The 26,058-nt window shown below is 36.4% G+C and overlaps 1 protein-coding gene across 1 annotated transcript in view; it reads left to right on the top strand.

The window, feature by feature from the left end:
* The window catches only part of PKHD1L1 (PKHD1 like 1), a 136,202-nt gene that overhangs the window by 50,237 nt on the left and 59,907 nt on the right, over positions 1-26,058 (top strand). Inside the window, exons 24-42 of the mRNA XM_054708359.1 lie at positions 683-830; positions 2,440-2,594; positions 4,323-4,445; positions 5,192-5,297; positions 7,397-7,507; positions 8,592-8,756; positions 9,723-9,844; positions 11,410-11,542; positions 11,962-12,157; positions 12,492-12,634; positions 13,048-13,152; positions 14,076-14,264; positions 15,026-15,196; positions 15,749-15,975; positions 16,902-17,886; positions 20,045-20,293; positions 21,391-21,540; positions 24,031-24,205; positions 25,361-25,517. Coding sequence (XP_054564334.1) covers positions 683-830; positions 2,440-2,594; positions 4,323-4,445; positions 5,192-5,297; positions 7,397-7,507; positions 8,592-8,756; positions 9,723-9,844; positions 11,410-11,542; positions 11,962-12,157; positions 12,492-12,634; positions 13,048-13,152; positions 14,076-14,264; positions 15,026-15,196; positions 15,749-15,975; positions 16,902-17,886; positions 20,045-20,293; positions 21,391-21,540; positions 24,031-24,205; positions 25,361-25,517 — 3,810 coding nt within the window. The remainder of the gene's footprint in view (positions 1-682; positions 831-2,439; positions 2,595-4,322; positions 4,446-5,191; positions 5,298-7,396; positions 7,508-8,591; positions 8,757-9,722; positions 9,845-11,409; positions 11,543-11,961; positions 12,158-12,491; positions 12,635-13,047; positions 13,153-14,075; positions 14,265-15,025; positions 15,197-15,748; positions 15,976-16,901; positions 17,887-20,044; positions 20,294-21,390; positions 21,541-24,030; positions 24,206-25,360; positions 25,518-26,058) is intronic.

Consider the following 26,058-nt stretch of genomic DNA (forward strand, 5'->3'; position numbering starts at 1 on the left):
TTGCTAGGAACATTTTTGCATAGGTCTTATGACACTTATATTTAATCATCTCTGTGGGCATTGGGGCTAATAGTTCTAAATTCCACAAGATTAACCGATCACTATGAGGCATCAGAAGCAGGAGGATATCATTTTCATGATTAGAGTTACAATTTATGAATTTTTATAGCATGTGTTACTTTTGTTAATTGATTGGTATTCAACACTAGTCATATATTTCCCAAGTCTGAATCATTCACTGTACTGATCATTCACTTTCTCATATTTTTAGTTAAGTTTTCAAGTCACCATATGCATTTATCCAAAAAGGGTTTTTTGATAGCCAAGGCCACATCTCATGTTTCTTTGCCTCCCCACCGTGATTAGCACTGTATCTTGAATAGAATCCCTGCTCAATAAATATTTGTTCCTTGAGTGATGGAGGGTACACTCTGAATTAATGAGGAATTACTGTGGTTCCAGCTGATTGCTGCACAGATGACTGAGTTGACTTTGGCCTCATTATTGCAGCTCTTTAGGTACGGTCTGTGTTGATTTATGTGACTCTCCTTAATGTTCTGAAGAATCCTGAATAAGTGAGACTCATTTATGTCGTGTCACAGGATTGTACCATGGTGAGATAGAAATCATCTTAGCCATTGTTGTGTTTAATCATTTTATCAATATTTATTTTGGAAATTAGGTAATCACAAACGAGACAGAGAATGAATCTGTTTACAGAGGAAACAATTGGCCAGGGGAGTCAAGGATCCGTATTCAAAGGATTCAAGCAGCGTCTGCACCTCTCAGAGGCAGCTTTGACATTCAAGCTTATGGACATATTCTCAAAGGTATATAATAAAAAAGCCCAGAACAGTGGTATATGTGTCAGTTAGACAGTGCTGCTCTATGCAAACATCATATACATCTTAGTGTACTTCTTTCTAATATCATGTCTCTATGTAATTTACATAACTTACTAAGGTAAAGGTAAATGATCCAGAACAAATTACATTTTCACTTTTTTTAAAATTTGCATGCATGAGGTTTATTCTTCATGTTGTAAAGTTTCATAGGTTTAACAAAGGCACAGTGCCATATATCCACCATTACAGAACCATACAGAATAGGTTTACCACCCTAAAAATCCTCTGTGCTTTACCTATTAATTTCTTCCCTCTCCCCCTGAAATTTTGGCAAACACTGATCTTTTTACTACCTGTGGTTTTGCCTTTTCCAGATTGTAACTTAATTTTTTCATTTAGCAATATTCATTTTTTATGGTTTGACGGCTCATTTCCTTTTATCTCTGAATAATATCCACTGTGTGGATGTACCAGCTTATCCATTACCTGTTGAAGGACATATTGATTGCTTTCAGTTTGGAGTAGTTATGAGTAAAAACTGCCATAAACATTCATGTGAAGGTTTTGATTTGGATATATTTCCAGCACAATTGGTTAAATACCTAGGTATGCGATTGCTGGATCATATGGTAAGATTATGTTTATAAGGAACTGCCTAATTGTCTTCCAAAGTCACTATACCATTTGGCATTTACCAGTACACAGCAATGAATGACTATTGCTGTTACACGTAGACCCAGTTATATTTGGTACTGTCAGTTATTTTATTTATTTTAGCCATTCTAATAGGTGTGTAGTGGTATCTTATTACTGTTAATTTGCAATTCTTTAAGGACATGATATCAAGTATCTTTTTATATGTTTATTTTTTATCTAATATATTGTTAGGTAGGGTGTCTGCACATATTTTGTCTCTTCTAAAATTGAGTTGTTTGTTTTCTTATTTTTGAGTTTTTAAGAGCTCTTTGTATATTTTTGATATGGGTCTTTAATATATATGTGTTTTGCAAATATTTTCTCCCCATGAAACAAGCCACAGATGGGGAGGAAACATTCTCATATTTTATTCATTGCTTCACCAGATATAACAGGTCATATTCTTAAAAGTTTGTTTCTCTTTTGCCCTGGCTGAGTGGTTTAGTTGGTTGGAGCATCATCCCATACACCAAAAGGTTTTGGGTTCCATTCCCGGTCAGGACACAAACCTAGGCTGCAGGTTGGATCCCTCGTTGGGACTCTTATGGGAGGCAACTGATCAATGTTTCTCTTTCTCTCCCTCGCTCTCTAAAAATCAATTAAAAAAAACATATCCCCAGGTGATGATTTTTTTAAAAAAAGTTTGTTTCTCTTTTATATCCATGGCTTATATGTTGCCTATAAAGTAAATTGATATTAAAAAGAAAAGTATTTAAGTCAAGCCTATAATGAGATACATTACTCATGTAATTTTTGTTTCCAAGAAATATATAAATTCTTGACATCGGTAGGATGCAAATTCATTTTTACTATATTGGAGGAGGACAGTTGGTTTCTGAGTGATGCATTCTAAGGATGAGATAGGGTTGTGACTCTTTGACTCGCTCTGTGAGTGCAGGCCTCCCCGCTTCGGTGTCGGCGGCAGATCTGCAGTTTGCTCTCCAGAGCCTGGAAGGAGTGGGACGAGTCTCCGTTACACGAGAGGGAACCTGTGCTGGATACTCATGGAACATCAAGTGGAGAAGCGCATGTGGGAAGCAGGAGCTGCTACAGGTGCCCTTGTTCGGCTTGGTTTCTGTTTCCTTCCGTGTGATGCATGCGTATTTGCACCCTGCCACAGTCTGAAAACAATTGGAGACTGTGTTTATTTTTTAAAAATGCCAACTATAGACTAAACATTAAAGAAAAGGAAATTGAGGAGAAGGTTGTTCAAAATTAAGTTGACCAGGTATTATCTGTCCCGGAGAAGAGTTGTCCATACTTTATTCCCTATCCCTTCTGGGAAAAGGCCAGGAATATGTGGGAGGAGCCTAGGCAGACTGAGAACTAAGTCTGTACTTTAAGTGGGAATAACCAGCCTCACTGTCCATGATTCTGCCACTGTGCCTGAGAGCTGTGTTCTGGGGCCTTGGACACTTTTGTGGTTCTAAAGGTGACCTTTTCATCTTCATAAGGTAGTCACAGCTTAAACTCCCATCTGCTTACCTGTGAGTAGAGTGCGGAAAGGGGCAGGGGAGGGAAGTCAGGCTGAGTATGTGAAGGAGAGAAGTCTAGAAGAGACTCTGGACTCAGATGGTCAAACATCAACAAGATGATGCTTTCTATGAAGATGAGAATGTGAGGAAACAGTCTCCCTCATGCTCCATTGGTAAGAAAGGAAATTAGTACAACTTTTTTGGAGGATAATTTAGTAGTTATCAGACTTATCGATGCCTTATGATTCAGCACTCTTTGCTATATAACTCTAATCTACCGAAATAAGGATGCAAATATTAAATGTATAGGCACCAAACTAGTTGCTGCAGCATTATTTATAATAATGAAAACCTAGAAACCTGAATCCCAGTTAATAGAAGAGTGGTTGTTAAACTGACACACCCTCAATACAATGCAGCCATATGTAGACCCACATGTGCCCATGACATAAGGTGGAAAAAATAGAGCTCTGCTTATGAAACTGTTTGGAAAAAAAGAAATAGAGGAGGTTGAGGGGAAAAGGAAACAAATAAACAAAAAAGGTATATAAATACAGCATACATGTACCGCACATAGGCTGTATGGATGTCATTAAGATGTGGAGGGTATTTAGAAAACACACACATGGCCTGGAAGTAGAATTAGAAAATTCTGCAACTGAGACAGCCCCAGTGACTAGGCGTATCTCTGCTGATGTGCGTGCATCTACATGACCTTTTTCAACTTCATAAGCTCTCAGCATGGAGACACTGATCTGATTGCTAGCCCGTGTACACTTCCCAAGGCTACCATATTGGTAGAGGGTTTTGCAAGTTGTACATTTTGATTTGGTTTTACTTTTATCATTGGCAGAACATAAAATTCCATGAGTGGATAACAAACCAGGATAGTCAGAGGTGAAAAATGCTAGAAGTGGAAAAGCTGGCCCTCGGGTGGGAAGAGGACTAAATTTTTAATTATTAAAAAAATCACCTGTCAAAGTGGCATAGAACATTTTGAGAAAATAAAATTTAGTAAACTATTTTACTTTGACATATTTTATTCTAAAATTCAAGATAACTTTAGTCATTTCATTCATGTTATAATTGATGTAATATATGAGAGTGCAATGATTTTAGCATTTTTTTTTCCCCTTGGATAGATTATGCCCCTTTTCCAAGAAATGTGACTGAAATGGTTTTGAATGGTGGTTGTTTTTTTTTCATCCTTTATCTTTTATTCACTTTCAACCATGTTAAAATTTAAAAAGAAAAAATTAGTGTGGCCATTAGAGCTTTCTAGTAAAATAATTTTGTCTAAAAATAGGTTAATGATTCCAACATTATTGGAGAAAAGGCTAATATGACAGTTACAAAGGTAAAGGAAGGTGGCTTATTCAGACAACGGATACTTGGAGATCTACTTCGTACACCCAGCCAACAGCCACAGGTATTTTGAAACTTTCCTCATGACATTTAGTACATTTATAATTTTAAATGTATAGCTAGTTTGTAATACAGTAAAGGCCTGGTAAACAGGAGAGATGACATCTTTATTTTCATGTGAATATTATTGTTAACAGTTGGTCAACTTAATAGTATTATTTTATGACCTTTGGGAAAGTTATCTTCCTTATAATAAAAGAATGGATTTTTAAGCTCTAGTACTGCCTGCTAGAATTTGAAAATATATGCTTTCATTTAATCTTTACAGAAACTTTGTGTAGTGATCTTTAATGTTACCACTTTAATGATGAGAAAATTAGAATATAAGGAGTTTAGGTGACTTTTCTTAGAGTAATCTTTATTTTCTTTCATGGCACTTAAAACCAGGGCATAATATGCATTTAGTTTATATTATTTTTATGGTCCTATGCAACTATCTTTCTCACCTCAAAGGGGGTTATAAATTTGGTACAGCAAGGATGTCATAGGTTTTGTTCAATGTTGTATTCCTATATTCTAACATTTACAACTGTGCCTGATATAGAGTGGTTACATTTGCTGAATGAAAGAATGAATAAATGAATGAAAGATTGAAGTGTCAAAGCAGGAAAGTCCAAGTAGAATAGACTAATTTTTATAAAGAAACAAGGAAACAAAGTTTCATCATTCATTCTAAATTCTGTGCTTACTCTTCTGAAACATACAACCTCTTTACCTCTATTCTCTATCTCTGTGTTTGTTTATTTGAAGGTTGAAGTCTATGTTAATGGAATTCCTGCTAAATGTTCAGGTGACTGTGGGTTTACATGGGATCCCATGACTACTCCCATAATCCGGACCATAAGCCCTTCCAAAGGTAACCTCTTGCTTTTTAACTGAGAGTATGGGGTGGAAGACAACTAGCAAAAATGTAAATTCTGGCCCTAGCTGGTGTGGCTCAGTGGATAGAGTGTCAGCCTTCAGACTGAAGGGTCCCCGGTTCGATCCCGGGCTCAATCCCCAGTAGGGAGCATGCAAGAGGCAGCTGATCGATGATTCTCTCTCATCATTGATGTTTCTATCTCTCTCTCTTCCTCTCTGAAATCAATAAAAAGTATTTTTTTAAAAAGTAAATTCTGATAATGATTTTTTTTATATTCCAGTGTCACCAACTAAGTCAAGCAAACAGTTCTACATAATAGGAACAAAGAAAGTTATCAGATTGGAAAGCTATGGACAGATCATTGATGACTTATTTTTGAAAAACAAAAACCTTTAAAGTTGGACTCACTAGTCTTCTCCTTGTTCAGTTTCACACCCTTAGAATCAGTCTCTAAAATTTCATCTGATATTGAGGCATTGTTCTTAAACTCTACTACCTAGGGTATTGCTTGACATCTTTTATCATATGAGACCACTTCTAGGAGATTTAGCACTAAAAGGCTACTAATGAGACAGCTGCTGTCTAGTGAAAGAAAATAATTTGGTCCTAGATTTGAGAATAGAAGTTAAGAGAAATTATTGCCAAGAACTCAGTCTTGAGGGACACATTATACCATGTCTTCATAGTATATGATTGCTTTTTAAAACGTGACCATGCTTTGTGTCTGAGCTCCGAAGGATCAAAATAAGCATCAGGGCTAAAGATTCTAAGGAGTGGCTTTTTTCAGTCAGAAAGATAGCTCAGCTACTGTAATCACATATTAAATCTTGGTGGTTAGTAGGAAAATTTACCCTGATAAATTAGCCAGTTCTTCCCTATTAAAACAAAGAAGAGGGGAGGCGCAACATAAATTGTTAGAGGATGGGCAATATAGTTTTGCAAGAATTGCTAAGCTTTTAAGAACAAAGCAATTGTAGCTAAAGATAACTGCCTAAGATGTTTGCAAGGGTCTTAAGGTAGATGTCTGCAATCATTTTTAACCCTTGTCTTTTAGTCTAAGGTCAATACTGCCAATTTCCCCCATAACAATAGCACTTGGGGCCATACCATTGCCTTCATTATTGATCTAATCCTCCTCAATCCTCCTCTTGACAATCCTAAAGTGATTGAAGTATAATCATATATCAGAAAATAATATTTCAAATTTAAAAAACAGCATATCTTTGTGATGAAAGAATATATTCTTCAAACTTTTTAAAGAGTAATGTTATTAACTTTGGGTTAATTCTCGTTACATGGGCTTAAAACTTTTAAGAATAAGGATTTGATGATTTAATTTTGTTATAGTTCTTTGGTATCTTTATTTTTTTTGCATCTATCCTTGTATTTTGTAATGAACTCCCAATGTTATCTGTACTTTCTAAAAAAAATTAATTCTTACTCAGAAAAAGTCATTTGATTTTTTTCCCCCTAAAATTTTAGTCGTGTTTTTTATTTTTATTTTTAGCTACTTAAATCCATGTGGGATCTTTGTTGTGTGTGATATTATATAAGTAGGATGACTGTGTCATTTATTGATCAAATCTGGATACTTTTAAGAGTTGAATGGAAAACCATTAAGTATAAGATGCTAGGAAAGCAAGTGTAAACCAGGAATCTCTGAGGTACTTGATTGAGGATGTATCTCACCCTAGAGAGAGGAATCTTACTATATTTCAAATGGGAAGTATCCATAACACTTATTTCACTGTTTATCCTTTTCTCATGAATTTGTGATGGCAGCTCTGAAATTGTCTGTCAACATATAGAGATGTTTGTTTAATTTCTTTATTGTAAGAATCATTTTCCTTTCCTTACTTTTTTTCAAACTTTCAGTAAGATAGTTCCCACTAATCTCTATTAACACAGATTCAAAATAAAAAGCAATGTAGAGGAACTCGATGGGAAAAATACTATTGCTGAATAAATGTGTCTCCTCTCCCCAGTTCCTGGCATATAGATTGATTGTTTATATCTTTTAAAAGATAGACTTATTTTTCTCTGAGAAATATCTGATTTCATGTTAACATAGTTATTTAAACATCATTTTTCAGGGTCCTCTGAAGAAGGAACAATTCTAACCATATCAGGTTCTGGATTCTCTCCTAGTTCAGCTGTTTCCATCTCAGTTGGACCAATAGGTTGCTCCCTTCTTTCTGTGAATGGTAGGTTCTTTGAAAAATTATTCTTATTGAGTGTAATTGTCCTTCTCTAAGAGAACGTGGGACCAAAGACCACTATTATCCTATAGCATAACCTGTGGGGTCATGAAATTGGCAAACTGCTCTGGGAAAATGTTTTATCTTTTTAATCTTTGGTTGTGACCACAAACTAAACCTTTCATTGTTGTACCAAGTCTTTATCCCATGATAGTTGATTTTTCTTCTTTTTTCCTTCATAAAGTGATTACATAAAATATTTTCTTATTTGGTGGGTGTCTGGGACACAGAAATATGTGAATTGCTGCTCTGGTATTCTACAGTCCCTCTGCCTATGCTTTGACAATGCTCCATTACTCACGAAGAAGAGGATGTGGTCATCTTCCCTGACTGTTAGTCCAACAGAAACACTATCCATTAACATAGAATTTAAAGATTATTCCACTTTTCTGCTTATAAAAAAATGAGGGCCATAAGTATTTATTTCCCTAAAAATTATCTTTCATTATCCTAGGTGTATTTCTTATTTCTAGCAACCTGGGACTATGTAAGCAAATCCATCTTTCATATAATTCAAGTTGTTTTTCAGTTAGGTCTTCTATGCACAGTTGAGATTTACCAGTTGGTTCTGTAACTGTATTATGAGTACACACATACTGTCCTAAATGAATTGAAGAAGGTGTTTTCATTTTGATTCAATCACTTTTCGGTAAAAAAACTATTTTACTCAATTTTGGACATAAACAATATATTGAACCAAAATCTTAAGAAATTGTTGATATAAATGGTCTTACAGATTAAATTTTTAAATTATTATACCCCCCTTTTTTTGCCACAATAGCAATCAGGAGCAAATTGTTTATTTTGGTTTCATCATTCTTTTTTCTAACTCTTTTCCAAAAGTTCTGATTTCAGGTAGTTTGTAAAGATTTTTTTTCCTCTCATTAATAGTTGAGTAGTTTTCCTTAGGGATATTTCTTGGGTGTATAATAATGAAGGTGAATGTTTATAGTTGCAAATATAACATTTCAATAGTTTGATCTCATAAAAACATTGGCTTTATCATTTTCTTCCTCTTTCTTGTCACAAGAAAATGAGGTCAAGTGCCAACTCCTGAATGGAAGTGCTGGACACTTCCCTGTTGCTGTGTCCATAGCTGACGTTGGACTAGCACGGAACGCAGAGGACGAGGTATTCCACTTCGTGTATCAGAGTCAGATCTCACACATCTGGCCTGTTTCTGGAAGCTTAGCAGGTAATGGTTAATTGTTCTAAACAAAGAACATTGCATTCATTTCCATCATTTCACTGCACTATTCCCAGAGCAGGGTAAAGGGAGAGGAACCCAACCCTCCCTCAGATAGAACAAAGAGGCTCCCCTGTAGGAGTCAGAGTGATTAAATGGCTGACTAATTCTTTTGTTTCTTACGAAGCACAAGTCAGGGTGACTGCTTATACTTACATCTTAGGTTATTGAATTAATATCATCAATTATTACATGTTTCTATAACAAGCTCATCAGTTATGTCAAGATAAGATTTATTAGTTATTATTCTGCTTACCAGCTGCTCCATTTGTAACCACAGTCTCCATGGAGCTACTTGACCCAGAAAAGGTTCTGGGAACAAATTGGGGAAAGGGAGGCTGATGTAGAAGATGAGAAGAAAATAACGCATTTTGTCTATTGTCTTATTTCCTTTGAATTTTGTGTTTGTTTGTTTTACAATGCTTCGTTTTGGATTTTGTGCTGATCTTGAACTTTTTGGCGTGTTTTGAGTTTATTTTTATTTTGTTGGGATGTTTTCTCAGTTTAACGTTTACTTAGAGGTATTAAAATTTGGGAATTTGGTAAGAGTCTTAATTCACTCTCATGTCCCACCATGGAATGGTTGAGCAAATAGAAACTGCATAATTTATCTTTGGTATGAAGGAGGCACTCGGGGAAAATAATAATTGCTGCTGGTAATGTCCCAAAAGCAATGTTGGTTGCAAATTTGTTATTTCATTAAATTGCTTAGCCCAGCTCTTTTACAATCTATGACTTCAGAGCACAGGCTCGGGTGTGTGGTGTGATTGTATACATCTCGAGTTTGGTCCCTGATCTGTTTGCCAACCCATCTCTTAAATGATTAGACAATTCCTGAATGATGAGTTAGATTATTGCCAAAGTTTCTTGATATAGTTACTTTGTTGTTGTTGGGTTGTTTTCTTCTTTATGTAGGTGGTAATCTTCTGACTCTATCTGGAACTGGCTTTAATGAAAATTCAAAGGTATTAGTTGGAAATGAAACCTGCAATGTGATTGATGGGGATTTGAATAAGATAACCTGCAGAACCCCAAAAGTAAGGCATCTGATTTTAGTCATTTACCTGAAATCTTACGAATTAAGAAATATCTCAGTAGAGGGTTAAACAAATTACGTATTTTCCTAGGAAGTGCAGAGTTTCAGTTATGCTTTTTAACAATTATTTCTTCAACATCTTTCTGCCAATATCCAAATACAAAATATTATTCCATATTCTAGATACTTAAATTCACATCATTAAGGATGACAGGCACATAAACCAATATTAACAGTGTGTTCCATTTGAGATAATAGGAGTAAGTGCAAATTAAAGATAAAATATGTGGGAAGAGACTGTTAGAAAGAGTTCCACAAAAAAGCTGATGTCCTATCATAACTTAAAGGATAAACGGGAGTTGACCATGTAAATCAAAGGATAAAAAAGATTTATTACTAATAAATAGTTTTTAAAAATTCAGGGAAGCAAGTGTATATATATATTTAAAATATATTTTATTGATTTCAGAGAGGAAGGAAGAGAGAGAGAGAGAGAGAGAGAGGAGAAACATCAGTGATGAGAGAGAACCATTGATTGGCTGCTTCCTGCACACCCTCCACTGGGGATTGAGCCCACAACCCGGGCACATGCCCTTGACTGGAACCAAACCCAGGACCCTTAAGTCTGCAGGCTGACACTCTATCCATTGAGCCAAACCAGCTAGGGCTAGATATATTTTAGTTTTTACCAAGGAGCATACATTTTAAATGTGTTAATTTTCAGTTTATTGATAAAAGACACACTGAAGTTTCCCATGGAATATTCTATTTTAGAATCAATCATTGTTCTTTATTTATAAAAGTAGTGTTTAAATTAAAACAAAGACTCCAGTTTGCTTGTTATGTGCAAAAGGATGATGAATCCAGCCACTCACATTAAAAAAAATGTAGCAGACTAAGATGGGTATCATGCGGTTGAAATCTGTAGGAAAGGAAATTTGAGTATGCATAGGATACTAATCGAGATGAGAATCTGGAGGATAGGTAGATTAAAGCTTACTTTGTTTAAATTATATCATGACGTTAAACAATCAGTGTGCATTAAGTAAATACTAGATATAAGAAGTGTTTTTCCTAATTGGGAATTGTGCATGTGCAATATCAGTGAAAGCACCAAATACCTTTTTAGGGGTACAAAGTCTTGGATTCTGGAGTTGGGTTAGCTAACGATATAATAATGTGATTTGTCAGTGAAGGGGAATAAAAAGTATATTGGAGTCTATTTTAAGAGCAAAATGTCACAACTTTTTATATCTTGTTTTATCAGTTATAGAATCACTTGTCTAGAGCATTTTTATTGTACTGCCAAATCCTCAGGAATTCAGTAATATAGATGCAATTAAATTGATCAAAACCACCAAAACATATGTCTTTCTCTAAAAAATTTAAACATGTAACCTATATTTAAAAACAGGACTTTATAAGTATCTGAAAACTTTTATTCATGACTTTGAAAGAAAACATCTTCGGAAGTATATTTTGAATAATTCTGATTGCTTTTAGCCGTTGGATAGCTGTATCTCAACATTTAACATTTTCTAATTGTTTTTTTTCCTCTTATTTTAGAGAATTGAGGGTACAGTTGATATTTCAGTTATTACCAATGGATTTCAAGCCACAGCAAAAGATGCTTATAGTTACAATTGTTTACAGACTCCAGTTATGACTGATTTTAGTCCAAAAGTACGGACAATACTAGGTAACACATTCTTCAATAAGACCAGTTATTTGACATATATAAATCATTTCTAGAAAGACTTTTGAAACAGTTTATCTTGAAGTTCTGTGTCTTAAAGCAAAACAGACATGAGGTGTTTGTTTTTTTTAAAAAAAAACAACCATAGATTAGTCTATTTATTATTTCACTTTGAACATACGCAATAGGAGAAAAATACTGTTTTTTTTTAAAGTGCCAACTTTTTTCTCCTGTGAAACAATTAAATGTAGATTTTATCTCCATATGACAGCCCTCAGCTCTTTTGATTCCTCTTTTGCCTCCAGAAGTGTTGGGATTTCCCAAATCCAGTGAAAGAGATGACTTGGTTTACTTCATATGCAAACTGCACACTGCATAATAAGTTGAACGTTTTGTAAAACCCTTTTTATTTTAAATCATAGGAGAAGCAAATTTAACAATTAAGGGCTATAACTTTGGAACGGACCCCACACGAAGCGTGGAGGTGTATGTGGGAGGAAAGCCCTGCCAGATTCTGCACTGGAACTTCACCGACATCAGATGCCTTTTGCCCACGTTGTCTCCTGGGAAACATGATATCCACGTAGAAGTCAGAAACTGGGGATTTGCTTCCACAAGGTATGGCCACGAACATAAACTTGATGGCGTGGTGGAACACATGGGGCCATCAGTGTCAGGACAGGGAAAGAAGCAGCCAATCACCTTATAATACTTAGAAGCTTTTTTCAAACCTTTCTACATCTCCGTTTTCAAATTAAGGGTATAACTTTGGAACTGAACTCACATGGAGGTTGGAGGGAGGAACTATTATCTACTGCTATCTAACCAAATTGAGGTTCATGATCATTGTCAGATTACGTTCTCTTCTTAAAGGAATCCTATGCTGGGAAAAGTCTCACAGCACGGCCCCCTGGGAAGCTCATTGAAACACCTATTAATTTTCCTCTTGCAGAGACAAGTTAAATGCTTCTATACAGTACATTTTGGAAGTGAACAGTATGTTTCCACAGAGAGGTTCCTTCTATGGGGGAACGGAAATCACTCTAACGGGCTCGGGGTTTAGCACAGTACCCACGGAGAACACCGTGCTCTTAGGTAAGAGTGTCATCCTCACAGCAGGGTTGTTTCATTGTCCCCAGCTTAAAGGATGTGCTATAGATGGTGCGTTATTACACTAACATGCTCAATCGTGGAGGCTTTATCTTCCTATTAGTGTATAAAAGGTTAAGTATATTTGGTGAAGGTGGTAAAGGGAAACTGAATAACCGCTTTTGATTTCAATAAATAATGATTGTGTATTTAATGTATGTGAAATACTTAAAAAGGTGAAGGTCTCTGTTCTAAAAATAATTAAGACTCAAACATGATTACTATCGGAAAACTGTACCAAAAGCCTACTCTATAATATGGAGTTTTTATAGGGCTTTGACTTTTTAGTAATGATACTATATTTCTATAGTTCAAAAAATATTTGAGAACATTTTTTACCCCATCTTTCTTCTTTCTAGGGTCCTTCCCTTGCAGTGTGACATCATCATCATCAGATGTCATAAAATGTACTCTTCCTTCAACAGGGGATGTATTCAGGATTACCAATGATGGGGAAGATCCAGGTATCAGCCAACATTTATATATTGTATATAATAGGAGCACTTACCCTGAAAGTAATTTTGTCTTTATTTAGTTTATACTTTAAAGTTTTCAGAGAATGTCTATTGTATTTCTTTCTATAATTTGTCAACAGTACCCCCATTGACATACAGAGCTACATAGGGAATCAATGGTAGACTTGAGTCCAAAAGGCCAGATTTTAGTTTCCAGGTTCAGTGATTGCTGTTGGGTTTTACTGCAGCACAGAACCTCCTGAATTACTCTAGTTTGTTATCAGCCAGTGGATTTCTTAATGAACATTCAAGTAGAAATTATGTAGATTTTTGTATGCCTCTGGGCCTGAGAAAAATATGTTTAAAAAATTAATCAGCTTTTAAAACTATTTCATGGGCCAAAACCGGTTTGGCTCAGTGGATAGAGCGTTGGCCTGCTGACTGAAAGGTCCTAGGTTCGATTCCGGTCAAGGGCATGTACCTTGGTTGCGGGCACATCCCCAGTAGGGGGTGTGCAGGAGGCAGCTGATCGATGTTTCTCTCTCATCGATGTTTCTAGCTTTCTATCCCTCTCCCTTCCTCTCTGTAAAAAATCAATAAAATATATTAAAACAAACAAACAAACAAACAAAAAAAACTATTTCATGGGATATTTCTGAACAACGTGTTTATTGACTTTCTGATTGTTTTCAAGTTGTGTCTTGATCATCGGTTTTATTGTTGTGTAGGTTACTTTTTCCCTGCGCTTCTGTCCTTAATTTTCATTATTTCTGTTACATGTTTGAATTATGCACATGTGAGTTTTACCATGTTATGTAAAAAGATTTCACTAGTAGCTTTATAAAAATGCAATATTTTCAAAGATAATTATAATAATTTTTTATTCCTTTTCCTTTTTTTCCTATAAAATGTGACCCATTTTTTGCTCCCAGTACATGGGTTAGGTTATGCCTGGTCACCATCAGTCTTAAATGTATCTGTGGGAGACACTGTGACATGGCGTTGGCAAGCACATCCATTTCTTAGGGGAATAGGATATAGAGTTTTCTCTGTCTCCAGTCCTGGAAGTGTAACTTATGATGGCAAAGGATTTATGAATGGAAGAGAAAAATCAGCATCAGGTATGTCTCCACTTTGTTGAGTTTTGCATCATGCTTTTTTTTTTTCTAGATACAATAAAAAGATATTTTGTTTAGAGTTAAAATACATGTGTAAATAATATATGCAAATATACAAAGTGATTTAGTTGGCTTTTTTTTTTGCTGTAGCAAAAATTTACAAATTCTTAAGATATAAGTGAATGTAAGCAAGGTATTTTATATATTGCTGATGCATTTCTGATACCAAAAGTATCTTTATTCATTCTGGAATAAACCAATGGAAAACATATAGAAACAAGCAAAATAGAAGGGAAATTGGAATATTTTTTAAGCATACCAGTCTGCTGGAAAGGAATGAAATTCTGTTGATTGGAATCAGCTTATCATCAGTATTTATTCTAGGACAACTCCGTGCAGTGTGCCTTTTAGACAGCTTTTTATTGTATCCACGTAGCAGTTAGAAATTTTTTTTACTCATGAACACAAATTAAGTATTATTTGTTTACTGTTCATTTCTTGTTGAGTTGTTCTTTAAAATTTGGTTAGTTATTGCCAGATTTGACATCGCTTCCTAGAAAAATTAAAGCTGGATCTTGTCTTCCTCAATGTAAGTTTCATTATACACGATAGCTCTTTGTAGCCAACCGGGTCATTTCCTTACCACTTACTTTCTGTTGAATATACGAAACATAAGAAACCTGTCACCTGCATGTGCACTTGAACAAATTTCAAAGATGCATCGATGGCTTGTATTTATTATGTACAATCTTAAATTATGGCAGGCTCGTTTTCTTACCAATTCACTTCACCTGGAATCCATTATTATAGCAGCGGGTATGTTGACGAGGCCCACTCCATTGTTCTCCAAGGAGTCATTAACGTTCTACCAGCTGAAACCAGGCACATTCCCCTGCACCTGTTTGTGGGCAGCACCGAAGCCACCTACACTCAGGGTAAGAGTTAAAGGTGGACAGCCTGTGACTCTGGTGACCCAGGCATATTTAATCTTTCTGGAACAGGATGCAGTTAACTGGGTCCAATCCTGCTTCTGTCTCTTACTGGCCACAGGACCTGGAATAGGTCTGGACTACTTTGAGGCTGGAAATTATTCTAATAATAAGGATCATATTTATGTTGTCTTGCCATTCTCCCAGAATCCTGTGTGCCTCAAATAAGATATAATATTAAAAAGTTTTGATATTCGGTACGTGCCCGAAAATACATTAAACTGTGAAGTGATGTTATTATTTTTATTTTCCCTATGGGATCTGGCCTTAGACAAATTGAAGAATAAGTTAGTTTTATATTCACTCTTTACTGTATTGTTTTTGTCCAGGTCTTTCTTTGAACTTTGTACTGCCTGGGACCCCTCTTGTCTTTTTTTTAAAAAAGGGGGTTTACTAGAATATAAACCACCATGGTCAAAATAAAGAGTAATGAAATTTTAAAACAGCTCTTACTTTAGAATATTATCCATGACTTACAGGCAGTTCTTTTGTCTAAAGGAGAACCTGTGAATTTGCACGTGGGAAGCTCTGAGACAGGCTGCCTAGCAACAGAACCCCTGTGTGGCCTGAACAATACCGGGGTTAAAAATTCAGATAGATTGCTCTTTGAGCTTTCAAGTTGCTTTTCACCATCTATCAGCAACATTAGTCCATCTACTGGAACAGTAAATGAACTGATAACGATTACTGGACAGGGCTTCAGTAATCTGACATGTGCCAATAAGGTAAGATTATATAAAGCTCTCCGTTTTACTTTTATATACTCAATAAAAGGAAGATATTTTGTCCATAACCTCATAATTTAACTTCTAAATTACATGTTACCGTACAATTGACCCATTTAAAGTGCACATTTCAATAGCTTTTAGTATAGTCACAGTTACGCATCTATCACCCTAGTCAACTTTAGAACATTTTGTTACCCACAAAGGAACCCCACAACCTTTACCAGGGGTGGGGAACCTTTCTTCTGCCAAGGGCCATTTGGATATTTATAACATTATTTATGGGCCATACAAAATTATCAACTTAAAAATTAGGGTGATGTATTTGGTCAAACATTTAACTAACTCACCCCTCATGCCTTGGCAGGGCCAGACCAAATGATTTTGTGGGCCTTATATGGGACGTTCCCTACCCCTGCCTTAGACATTACTCCAAACTCCTCGATACCTCCCTCCCCTAAACAACCACTAATCTAATTTCTGTTTCTCTGGATTTCCTATTCTGGTCATTTCTTATAAATAGAATCATCCAATATGTCATTTGTGACCAGCTTTATTCACTAAGCATATCGTTTTCAAGGTTCATCCATGTTGTGCCACGTGTTAGAACTTCATTTCCTTTTTATGGCTGAATAATATCCTATTGTCTGGCATACACATTTTATTTATCCTTTCATGAGTTCATAGACATTTGAATTGTATTCACCTTTTTGACCATTATGAAAATGTAGCTGTGGCCATTTATGGAAATCATAATTTAGTTTTAAGATTAATCCAAGATATGCCTTAATCAGTCCCCCAAATCAACTTTATGCATAAAAATGTACACTTCAGTAATTTTTAAAAATGCAGTTGCTGATAACTCAAAATTTAACTTTGTATTAGAGAAATGTATTGACCTATTTTCATATTCATTTTATTTTCAGGTTACAATTGGTAGCTACCCCTGTGTTGTAGAAGAAAGTAGTGCCAATTCCATTGTATGTCATATTGACCCTCAAAATTCAATGGATGTTGGCATCAGGGAAATTGTCACTCTAACTGTCTACAACCTGGGCATTGCTATCAACACCCTGCCCAATGAATTCGATAGGCGATTTGTACTTTTGCCAAACATCGATATGGTGTTGCCAAATGCAGGATCAACTACAGGAATGACCAAAGTGACCATAAAAGGCTCCGGATTCTCAGTTTCTTCTGCGGCTGTAGAGGTCCGTATGGGCCGTTTTCCCTGTGAAGTTCTATCAGTGAATTATACAACCATTGAATGTGAAACATCTCCTGCTCCCCACCAGCTGGTGACAGTCCAGCTTCTAATCCACGGAGTGCCTGCCCAGTGTCAGGGGAACTGCAGCTTTTCATACTTAGAAGGCATCGCTGCTTTTATCACAAGCATCTCCCCAAATTCTATCACGGGATCTGTCAACGCCCTTATTGAAGGAGAAGGTTTTGGCACTATCTTAGAGGACATTGCTGTTTTCATTGGAAACCAACCGTTCAGAGCTATAGATGTCACTGAAAATAACATCACTGTTCTTGTGACTCCTCTCCCGGCTGGACTTCATCCTGTTAGAGTTGTGGTGGGAAGTAAGGGCCTGGCCCTGGGAAACCTGAGTGTTAGCAGCCCCGCAGTGGCATCTGTCACCCCGGCTTCTGGAAGCATTGGTGGTGGAACTACTTTGGTGATCACAGGAAACGGCTTCTATCCAGGCAACACCACTGTCACTATTGGGGATGAAGCTTGTCAGATTATTTCTGTCAACTCCAGTGAAGTCCACTGCCGCACCCCAGCAGGAGCAGCTGGACGGGTCAACGTGAAAATCTTTGTTAATGCAGTCGCTTATCCACCGCTGTCATTTACGTATGCCTGGGAGGATACTCCACTCCTCAGAGAGATTGTTCCAAGCACAGGTATTCCAATGCCTACCTTTTTATTGTCTAGATATATTATTGCTAATACTTATTAGCATAGATTTGGAATAATGTTTATAAAGGATTTTTAAGATATATTTTTAGACAATCCAGTTTATGCCAGTTAATACATGGAATTTGAGTTCTGTATAATCTCTATTTTGTGATTATTTTTTGCACATTCTTGGGATAAAAGTGTTAGTCAAATTCCAACTTCTATTTTGAAACAAAATCATCATTAACTTGAGCTAAATTTCAAAATTAAGGAGAAATAGATAGATAGCTATGGACTAAAATTGGTAATTAATTTATGTCACAAAAGTTGATTGATACGGTATAGGAAACACCTGTTCAATTCACAAGAAGTTGATCAAAATAACATAGAGTATTTTTTGGAATACCTTGTTACTATGAAACTAAAATTGATTATTAACTTATTAACACAACAGAATCCTTTCAAAGAGGTAATTAGATCATCAGTTAGAAAACTAATATAAAATATAGATTTTCTTAATTTAGCATGATTCATTTTTTTAAATCTAATATAGATTGAGATGTCTTCTTGATCCTTTGTCTTTATGTTATGCTATTTCTGATCATCTTCAAACTGTTGGAATGCTTATCATCTATGTAATAAATTCTGTAGAGGCAGCTGTAGTATCATGGGTGAGAATGTGGACTTGTTGCCTAGGTTCAAATCTTGGTTCTTCTACTTTCCACTGATGAAACTGCATGCCATTGATATGATAGAACTTAGAATGGTCCCTTTAATAAAGAACTCATTAAATGTTATCCGTTACAAAGTGTTTTTTAGTTTATATTACCAGCATAAAGTGCCAAGTTTGGGTAAGCAGTGACACTCTTTCCCCATATATTTGTAGTCATTGCATATGTGCCTTATTTTCATGAACCATTTATGTTTCATCTCTCTCTCTTTGAATGTCTCTTTCAAAACAATGTATTTGAAGACATAAGACTTATAGAAAGTACAATTGAGCTGTTTTATTTACTGAAAAGACAAGGCAATAGGTCACACTTAGAACAACACTTCCATTTGAAAGGTGAAAATGCCAGACAAAATTAAAAACTTAAGACCCTGAAAACATTGTTTAGTTTATAAAGTATTTTTAAGATCTCATTAAAATTAGTGGATATATATATTACTGATTTAAGAGAGGAAGGGAGATGAAGAGAGAGATAGAAACATCAATGATGAAAGAGAATAATTGATTGGCTGTCTCCTGCACTCCCCCTACTGGGGATCAAGCCCACAATCGAGGTATGTGCCCTTGACTGGAATCGAACCTGGAACCCTTCAGTCCGCAGGCCAATGCTCTATCCACGGAGCCAAACCAGCTAGGGCTATTATTATTAGTGGTCTTTAAAATGACAGTATATATTTCAGTAATCTTTACTATGGTCAATTATATGGTTATTTTTACTATTACTATTTTAATTAAATTATTAATTCTGCATTGTAACAAGTTATGTTACTTAATATCTACTCACTTAATACTTAGGTATGTAGGTCATTTGGATGACCTATGAAAAACTCCATGTGTTTAATGTCTTCAATGCATTTTTGTCGAAAGGAGGGGGGAAGGGAACAGAGGGATTGAGGCACTTTGTTCTGTGTACATTTATTCAAGGCATCAGCCTTCATCTACAAGTCTTTAAATTAATTTATCATTTCTGTATTTACTACCTTACACCTAATTATTTATCAATCATAATTTGTTTTTCAAGTTATATCTATGGGAAATATTTGAATTAAGAAAAATAATCCATCCTCAAAGAATTTCTAATAGCTGGAAAGTATAAAAAATAAAAACAAAATATACCACTCCCCACCACCCCCTGCTTAGACCTTCATACTTCCTAACTCTAGATCTAGCTTCTCTTGTCCTTTCTTCTCCACTAGCCTGAATTCGTAACTTACAACTCAGTTGAATGGACAGTAGGGTCTGGAAAGTAATGAATGTTGTCATAGCTTATAGCTAATATCCCACAAATGTATATGACACAAATGTTTTGTTAATATTTATATTAATTTTTAAATACTGGATATTATTTTCTTTATGAAAGTAAATAGATATATTTTAAATAGACATGTATTAGAATTTAGATTTATTTATATTGTTTGCTTTTCTTTTTCAAGGTCCACCAGGAACCAAAATTCAGATCACTGGATCTAATCTTGGTATTGATATCTTGGACATTTCGGTGATGATAAATAATATTCAGTGTAATGTAACCATGGTCAATGACAGTGTATTGCAATGCATCGTTGGAGATCATGCTGGTGGCACGTTTCCTGTTACGATGCATCATGAGACAAAAGGCTCTGCTGTGTCCACACTTGTATTTGAGTACCCACTTACCATTCACAATATTCAGCCAACCCAAGGTAGTCATGAGTCTGCAGGAACCTACAAATTCTATATAATAAAAGCCTAATATGCTAAGTGTCTGGTCGACTGGTTGGCCATTCAACCAATCAAAGTGTAATATGATAATGATATGCTAAGGCTGCTCAACTGCTCACTATATCATGCACTGACCACCAGGGGGCAGACACTCTGACCGGCAGGTTAGCTTGCTGCTGGGGTCCAGCTGTTTGGGACTGAGTGGGATGGGCCAGACATGCCCTGGAGCCCTCTTGTGGTCCCTCCCCGGCTGGCCAACCTCCAGCCTCTCTCCCCAGCCCAGATCATGTACCAGTGGGGTCCCTCAGCCTGGCCTGCGCCCTCTTGCAATCCAGGTCCCCTCAGGAGATGTTGGAGAGCCAGTTTTGGCCAGATCCTGCAGGCCAGGCCAAGGGACCCCACTGGTGCACGAATTCATGTACCAGGCCTCTAGTATTTTATATTATTTCAATAAATGCCTTATTTAGGGGGGAAAAACACTCTTTAAAAATTTGTAGTTCTTTTAACACATTAAAATATTTTTGTTTGTGCATAAAATAAATAAGCATGCAAAGGCATCAATCATTTCAAAATATCAGTTTAATGCCTATATTTCTCTTAGTGCTATATAACTTATTTAAAAGATAACCCTAATTAAAATGGCCAGGTAACGTGTGGAAATTTCTTTTAAAATCATATTTAGATATCACTGGCCTGTAATTATTTACATCAATATTCTATTTAAAAATTATTTTAGTTGTTCAAAAAACTTATGAAAATATAAGCAACGTATTCTTAATTAAAAGAGTAATTTTACATGCATGTGTTTATTGCTCTGAAATTCTTTGTGACATCTCTTTTAAAAAGATTTTTATTTTTAGTAGTTTAAATAAATGACCAGATGTGACATTTACTCAGAGAAGATTTAAAACATTACAATAGAAAGAGACTCTATTGCATTAATATACTATATTATAAATATAATTTCACTTATGAAAATCTTTAATATCAGTTCTATTTCAGATGTTAAAATAAGGTTAAGTATATACATAGAAGAGGTTTTCATCAGCTTTGTTTTTCCCTTTTTTGTCTTCACTAGGGAGCTTCGGTGGTGGTCAGACCATGACTGTGACAGGCATCGGGTTTAATCCACAAAATTCCGAAATATTAGTGTGTGGCTCAGAATGTGCAGTTGATAGGCTTAAATCTAATCACACAACATTATTATGTAAAATTCCACTCAATAATGGTAAGTTGTCAGAAAAAAGAATGGCAGTCTTTGAGAAATGGCTAATTTTATAAAAATCAGAGACTGGATTTCTTTTTTCCAAGTTTTTGTGCCTATGGGGCAATTGAATCACCTTTGTAACTGTGCTGATTTTAAGCAATTTCTTCAGAATTTTCTTGACATTTATGTGTTTGAAGATTCACATCATTTGTGTTAATTGAATTGTTTATCATAAGTTGCAGTATTTCAGTTGATCGCCTAAACCAGGGGTCCTCAAACTTTTTAAACAGGGGGCCAGGTTCACTGTCCCTCAGACCGTTGGAGGGCCGGACTATAGTTTTAAAAAAAACTATGAACCAATTCCTATGCACACTGCACATACCTTATTTTGAAGTAAAAAAACAAAACGGCAAAAACACCCGCATGTGGCCCTGCGGGCCGTAGTTTGAGGACGCCTGGCCTAAACTGATGGCTCTTGGTTTATTAAGCTTGCCAAATGGAGAAGACATGTTTAGTTCCCACTGGAGTACTAGATTTCCCTTGAAGACGAGATAGTGTAATGGTTATGAGAGTGGACTCTTGTACGGCATTGCCAAGAGGCAAACCCAAGCTGTGTCTTTGGGCAAGTTGTTCAGCCTCACGGTGACTCAGTTTCTTCGTCTGTAAAGTAAGACCAAATAATCCTTACTTTATAGGATTGTGAGGTTTAATAGGTTAATGTATGTAAAGTGGACAGAATGATACCGGAAACATGTTCTGTAATTTGCTACTATGACTCTTTCTTAAAACTTTGGTTAGCAGTTAAGAGCTGGGCTCTGAGGAGCCCCTACATCTCCGTGTGCCGTCTGTGTCACCTCAGCTAAGTAACTCCACTCCTCTCTGCTTCCGTTTCTTCATCCACTGAATGGAGGTATTATTAACCCCGATTCAATGGGTTATTGTAAAGTTTAAATACCCGATATTTTACATACACAACAATTTTAAATTATCTAACAAAATTTAAGAGGAACCAAAGGAAATATTCTAGAATAAAATATATATTTTATGTGCTTACATTTTTTAAACATTAACAAAACTTGATGAAGCTTTTCTAACCACCTTGGTATCTTTCTCTGAATTCTTAAACAAAGAATATTGAAGAAAATGTAACATTTTGGTGACTGGGCTTAGTTATCATTTCAACATCACAGTTTGTATCCTGAATGTTTTTTGATGCAACGCTGTTGGGATTTATCAAGGTTTTCAGAATGCTTGTCTTAACACCAGCTCTTCTTTTTACGTTTTTGGATTGGGTTTCTGTGGTTTTTCTCTCTCTTACTTTGCCTTCAGCTGTCTCTCCTTGCTGTTGTCAGAGTGCCTGCCCTTAGCAGTTCTTCCTGCCTGCTCTACATTGCCACGTTGGCTCCGCTAGGACTGGAAAACGAAACAGGCAGGTTTGAAGAGTTGTCCCCAATGAGCGGCTCTGAGGGAGGGTCTGACGGCTTTTCCCTTTGCTAATGTGTGTGAACCTTGTGATGTTTTTGGCAATTGCTGGAGATATATATTAGTTCAGATATAGCCTGTGAAAGGGAAGATGCTATTGAAAATGTTTGATTCAGAATGGCTATCATCAATAAATCCACAAACAACAGGTGTTGTCAAGGATGTGGGGAAAATGGGAACCCTTGTGCGCTGTTGGTAGGAATGCAGAATGGTACAGCCACTCTGGAAAACAGTAGGACGTTTCCTCAGAAATTAGAAATGGAATGCCTTATGTCCCAGCGATTATACTTCTAGGTAAATATCTGAAGAAACCCAAGACATTAATTTGAAAGAATACGTGCACTCCTATGTTTCATTGTAGTGTTGTTTACAATAACCAATGTGCTATTGCAACCGATGTGCCTATCAATAGACAAGTGGATAAAAAAAAACCCACAGTGGTGCCTATATACAATGGAATAGTACTTGGCCATAAAAAAAGACTGAAATCTTAACATTTGTAACAGCATGGATGGACCTGGAATGTATTATGCAAAGTGAGATAAGCCAGACAGTAAAAGACAAATACCATATGATTTCATTTATATGTGGAATCTAAAGAACAAAATAAATGAACAAACAAAATTAAAGCAGACTCATAGATACAGAAAACAGACTGATGGTCACCAGAGGGGAGGTGGGGCACAAGGTGGGTGAAACAGGTGAAGGGATTAATAAGTACAAATTGGTAGCTGCAGAATAGTCACAGAGATGCAACGTGCAGCACAGGGAATATAGTCAATAACATTGCACTAACTATGTTTGGTGCTGGGTGAGCACTGGAAATATCAGGGGACACTTTCTAAAGTATGTGATTGCCTAACCACGATGCTGTACACCCGAAATGAATACAAAATAACATTGAATGTGAACTGTAATTGAAAAATACAATTTAAATTAAAAAAGTAATAAAAAGAAAATGTTTGGGGTTTAGATAAATGAATAGGGCCTGAAGGCAGAATTGTATTCAATTCCGTTCTCTTCTCATAGGCAGGGCACCTGAGCAAGCCTGTGAAGTGAGTGTGGTCAACGGGAAGGATGTGTCACAGTCCACAACTCCTTTCACGTACACCATGTCACTGACTCCACTCGTCACCAAAATAGCTCCCGAGAGAGGCAGTACAGCAGGGGGCACCAGGCTTACAGTCATGGGATCAGGCTTCAGGTACTGTCTTCACTGCACAAACATCAATGCCTGTTTCCAGACTCAAGCCACCCTGCCTGCTTCCTCCTATGCCAGGACAGTGCTTAAATACAGTCAAGTAATGTGTACCCATCTGCTCAAGAGTCATGCTTGAGGCACAAGCATGGTACTAAAAGCTAACATTTACTACCCTGGCCGGTTTGGCTCAGTGGATGGAGCGTCGGCCTGCGGACTCGGGGGTCCCGGGTTCGATTCCGGTCGGGGGCATGTGCCTTGGTTGCGGGCATGAGGCAGCTGATTGATGTTTCTCTCTCATCAATGTTTCTAACTCTCTCTCCCTCTCCCTTCCTCTCTGTAAAAGATCAATAAAATATATTTTTAAAATAAAATAAAAATAAAAAATTAAATAAATAAAAGCTAACATTTACTGAGTACTTCATCTGTGCCAGGCACCTTCTACCCCATTGCAACTTCCTGCCTTGTTAGATATTTTATCCCATGTGGTTAAGAGACTAAGATTACAAAGGTTAAATAACTTGCCCCAAATCCTAGTAATGTCACAAGTATAAATCACCTTCTTGTACTTTCCCCAATACCTCATGTCCAACCATGATCAGCTTCAATGAAACATCGCTTCATGCATCAGGACCTTGTCATTGTAATGGGCCAGATTCTCTTTCCCTAAAAAATATTCATTATTTAGCACAAATGTATGTACTGCTTCATCATTTAAGTGAATAAGGCTGACTTCAAAATGCCAGCTCCTTCAAATCACAGAAAGCAATTTTACATAAAAATGAAGTTCTGAAGTGTGTGAATGTGGTGAAAATGTCTCATAGACAAAATGATCCCTGAACATCCATAACAAGGCGCCTGCTTAGAGACCAACATAGAATCTCTCAATAACTTGAACCCAGGCAGTTTTTCTCCAGCACTAGAATGCCTTCTAGGTTGTACAGTTCTATTTCCTCACCTTTTTTTTGTGTGTGTGTTTCCTTTCTTCTGAAAAAAAATATATATATATATATTGAAGTCTTACTACTGAAAAATGTATCGATCTGTACTTTGATGGATCATACGGTGAGATCATTAGTTTCACAATAATGTGTATGTGACCTAGAAATTTGAGAAAAAACACCAATATTTTATGCCCCCCCCCCCCTTTTTTCTTTACAGTGAAAATACGCAGGATGTTCTTGTCACCATAGCTGAAACCAAATGTGATGTTGAGTATTCCAACAAGACATGTGTCATCTGCATGACAAATGCCCACACTCCTTCAGGGTGGGCTCCCGTGCACGTCACCGTGGGAGGCATTGGGATGGCCAGACGGGTAAGAACGCTGCTGGGTGTTGTAACCACAGCGATAGAAAAACTAGCATCTGGGAGGTGCTGTGATGGGCACTGAGCTTTTTACTTTGTTAATGTCTCCAGAAAAGAACTGAGCTGTGGCAGTCATATGGTTATGTGTTTTGGTTTTGGTTTTTTGCTTATTACTAAAATTTTAATATTTCCGATTTTTTATTATTTAATTTAATTGTGGGGTAATTAGTAATGATTTTTTTACGTTATTATTACTGTGAAATAAACCAATTGGCAACTATAAGATACTTAAAGCAGGTTATACTTATTATTGATGAAAATGTTTATCGTTTTCTTTTTTCTTTTTTTTAATAAATCTTTATTGTTCAGATTATTACAATTGTTCCTCTTTTTTCCCCCCATAGCTCCCCTCCACCCGGTTCCCACCCCACCCTCTGCCCTTACCACCCCCCCACGCCACTGTCCTCATCCATAGGTGTACAATTTTTGTCCAGTCTCTTCCCGCACCCCCCACACCCCTTTCTCCCCTGAGAATTGTCAGTCCACTCCCT

The sequence above is a fragment of the Eptesicus fuscus genome, chromosome 19 (genome assembly GCF_027574615.1).
Source record: "Eptesicus fuscus isolate TK198812 chromosome 19, DD_ASM_mEF_20220401, whole genome shotgun sequence".
Lineage (NCBI taxonomy): Eukaryota > Metazoa > Chordata > Mammalia > Chiroptera > Vespertilionidae > Eptesicus > Eptesicus fuscus.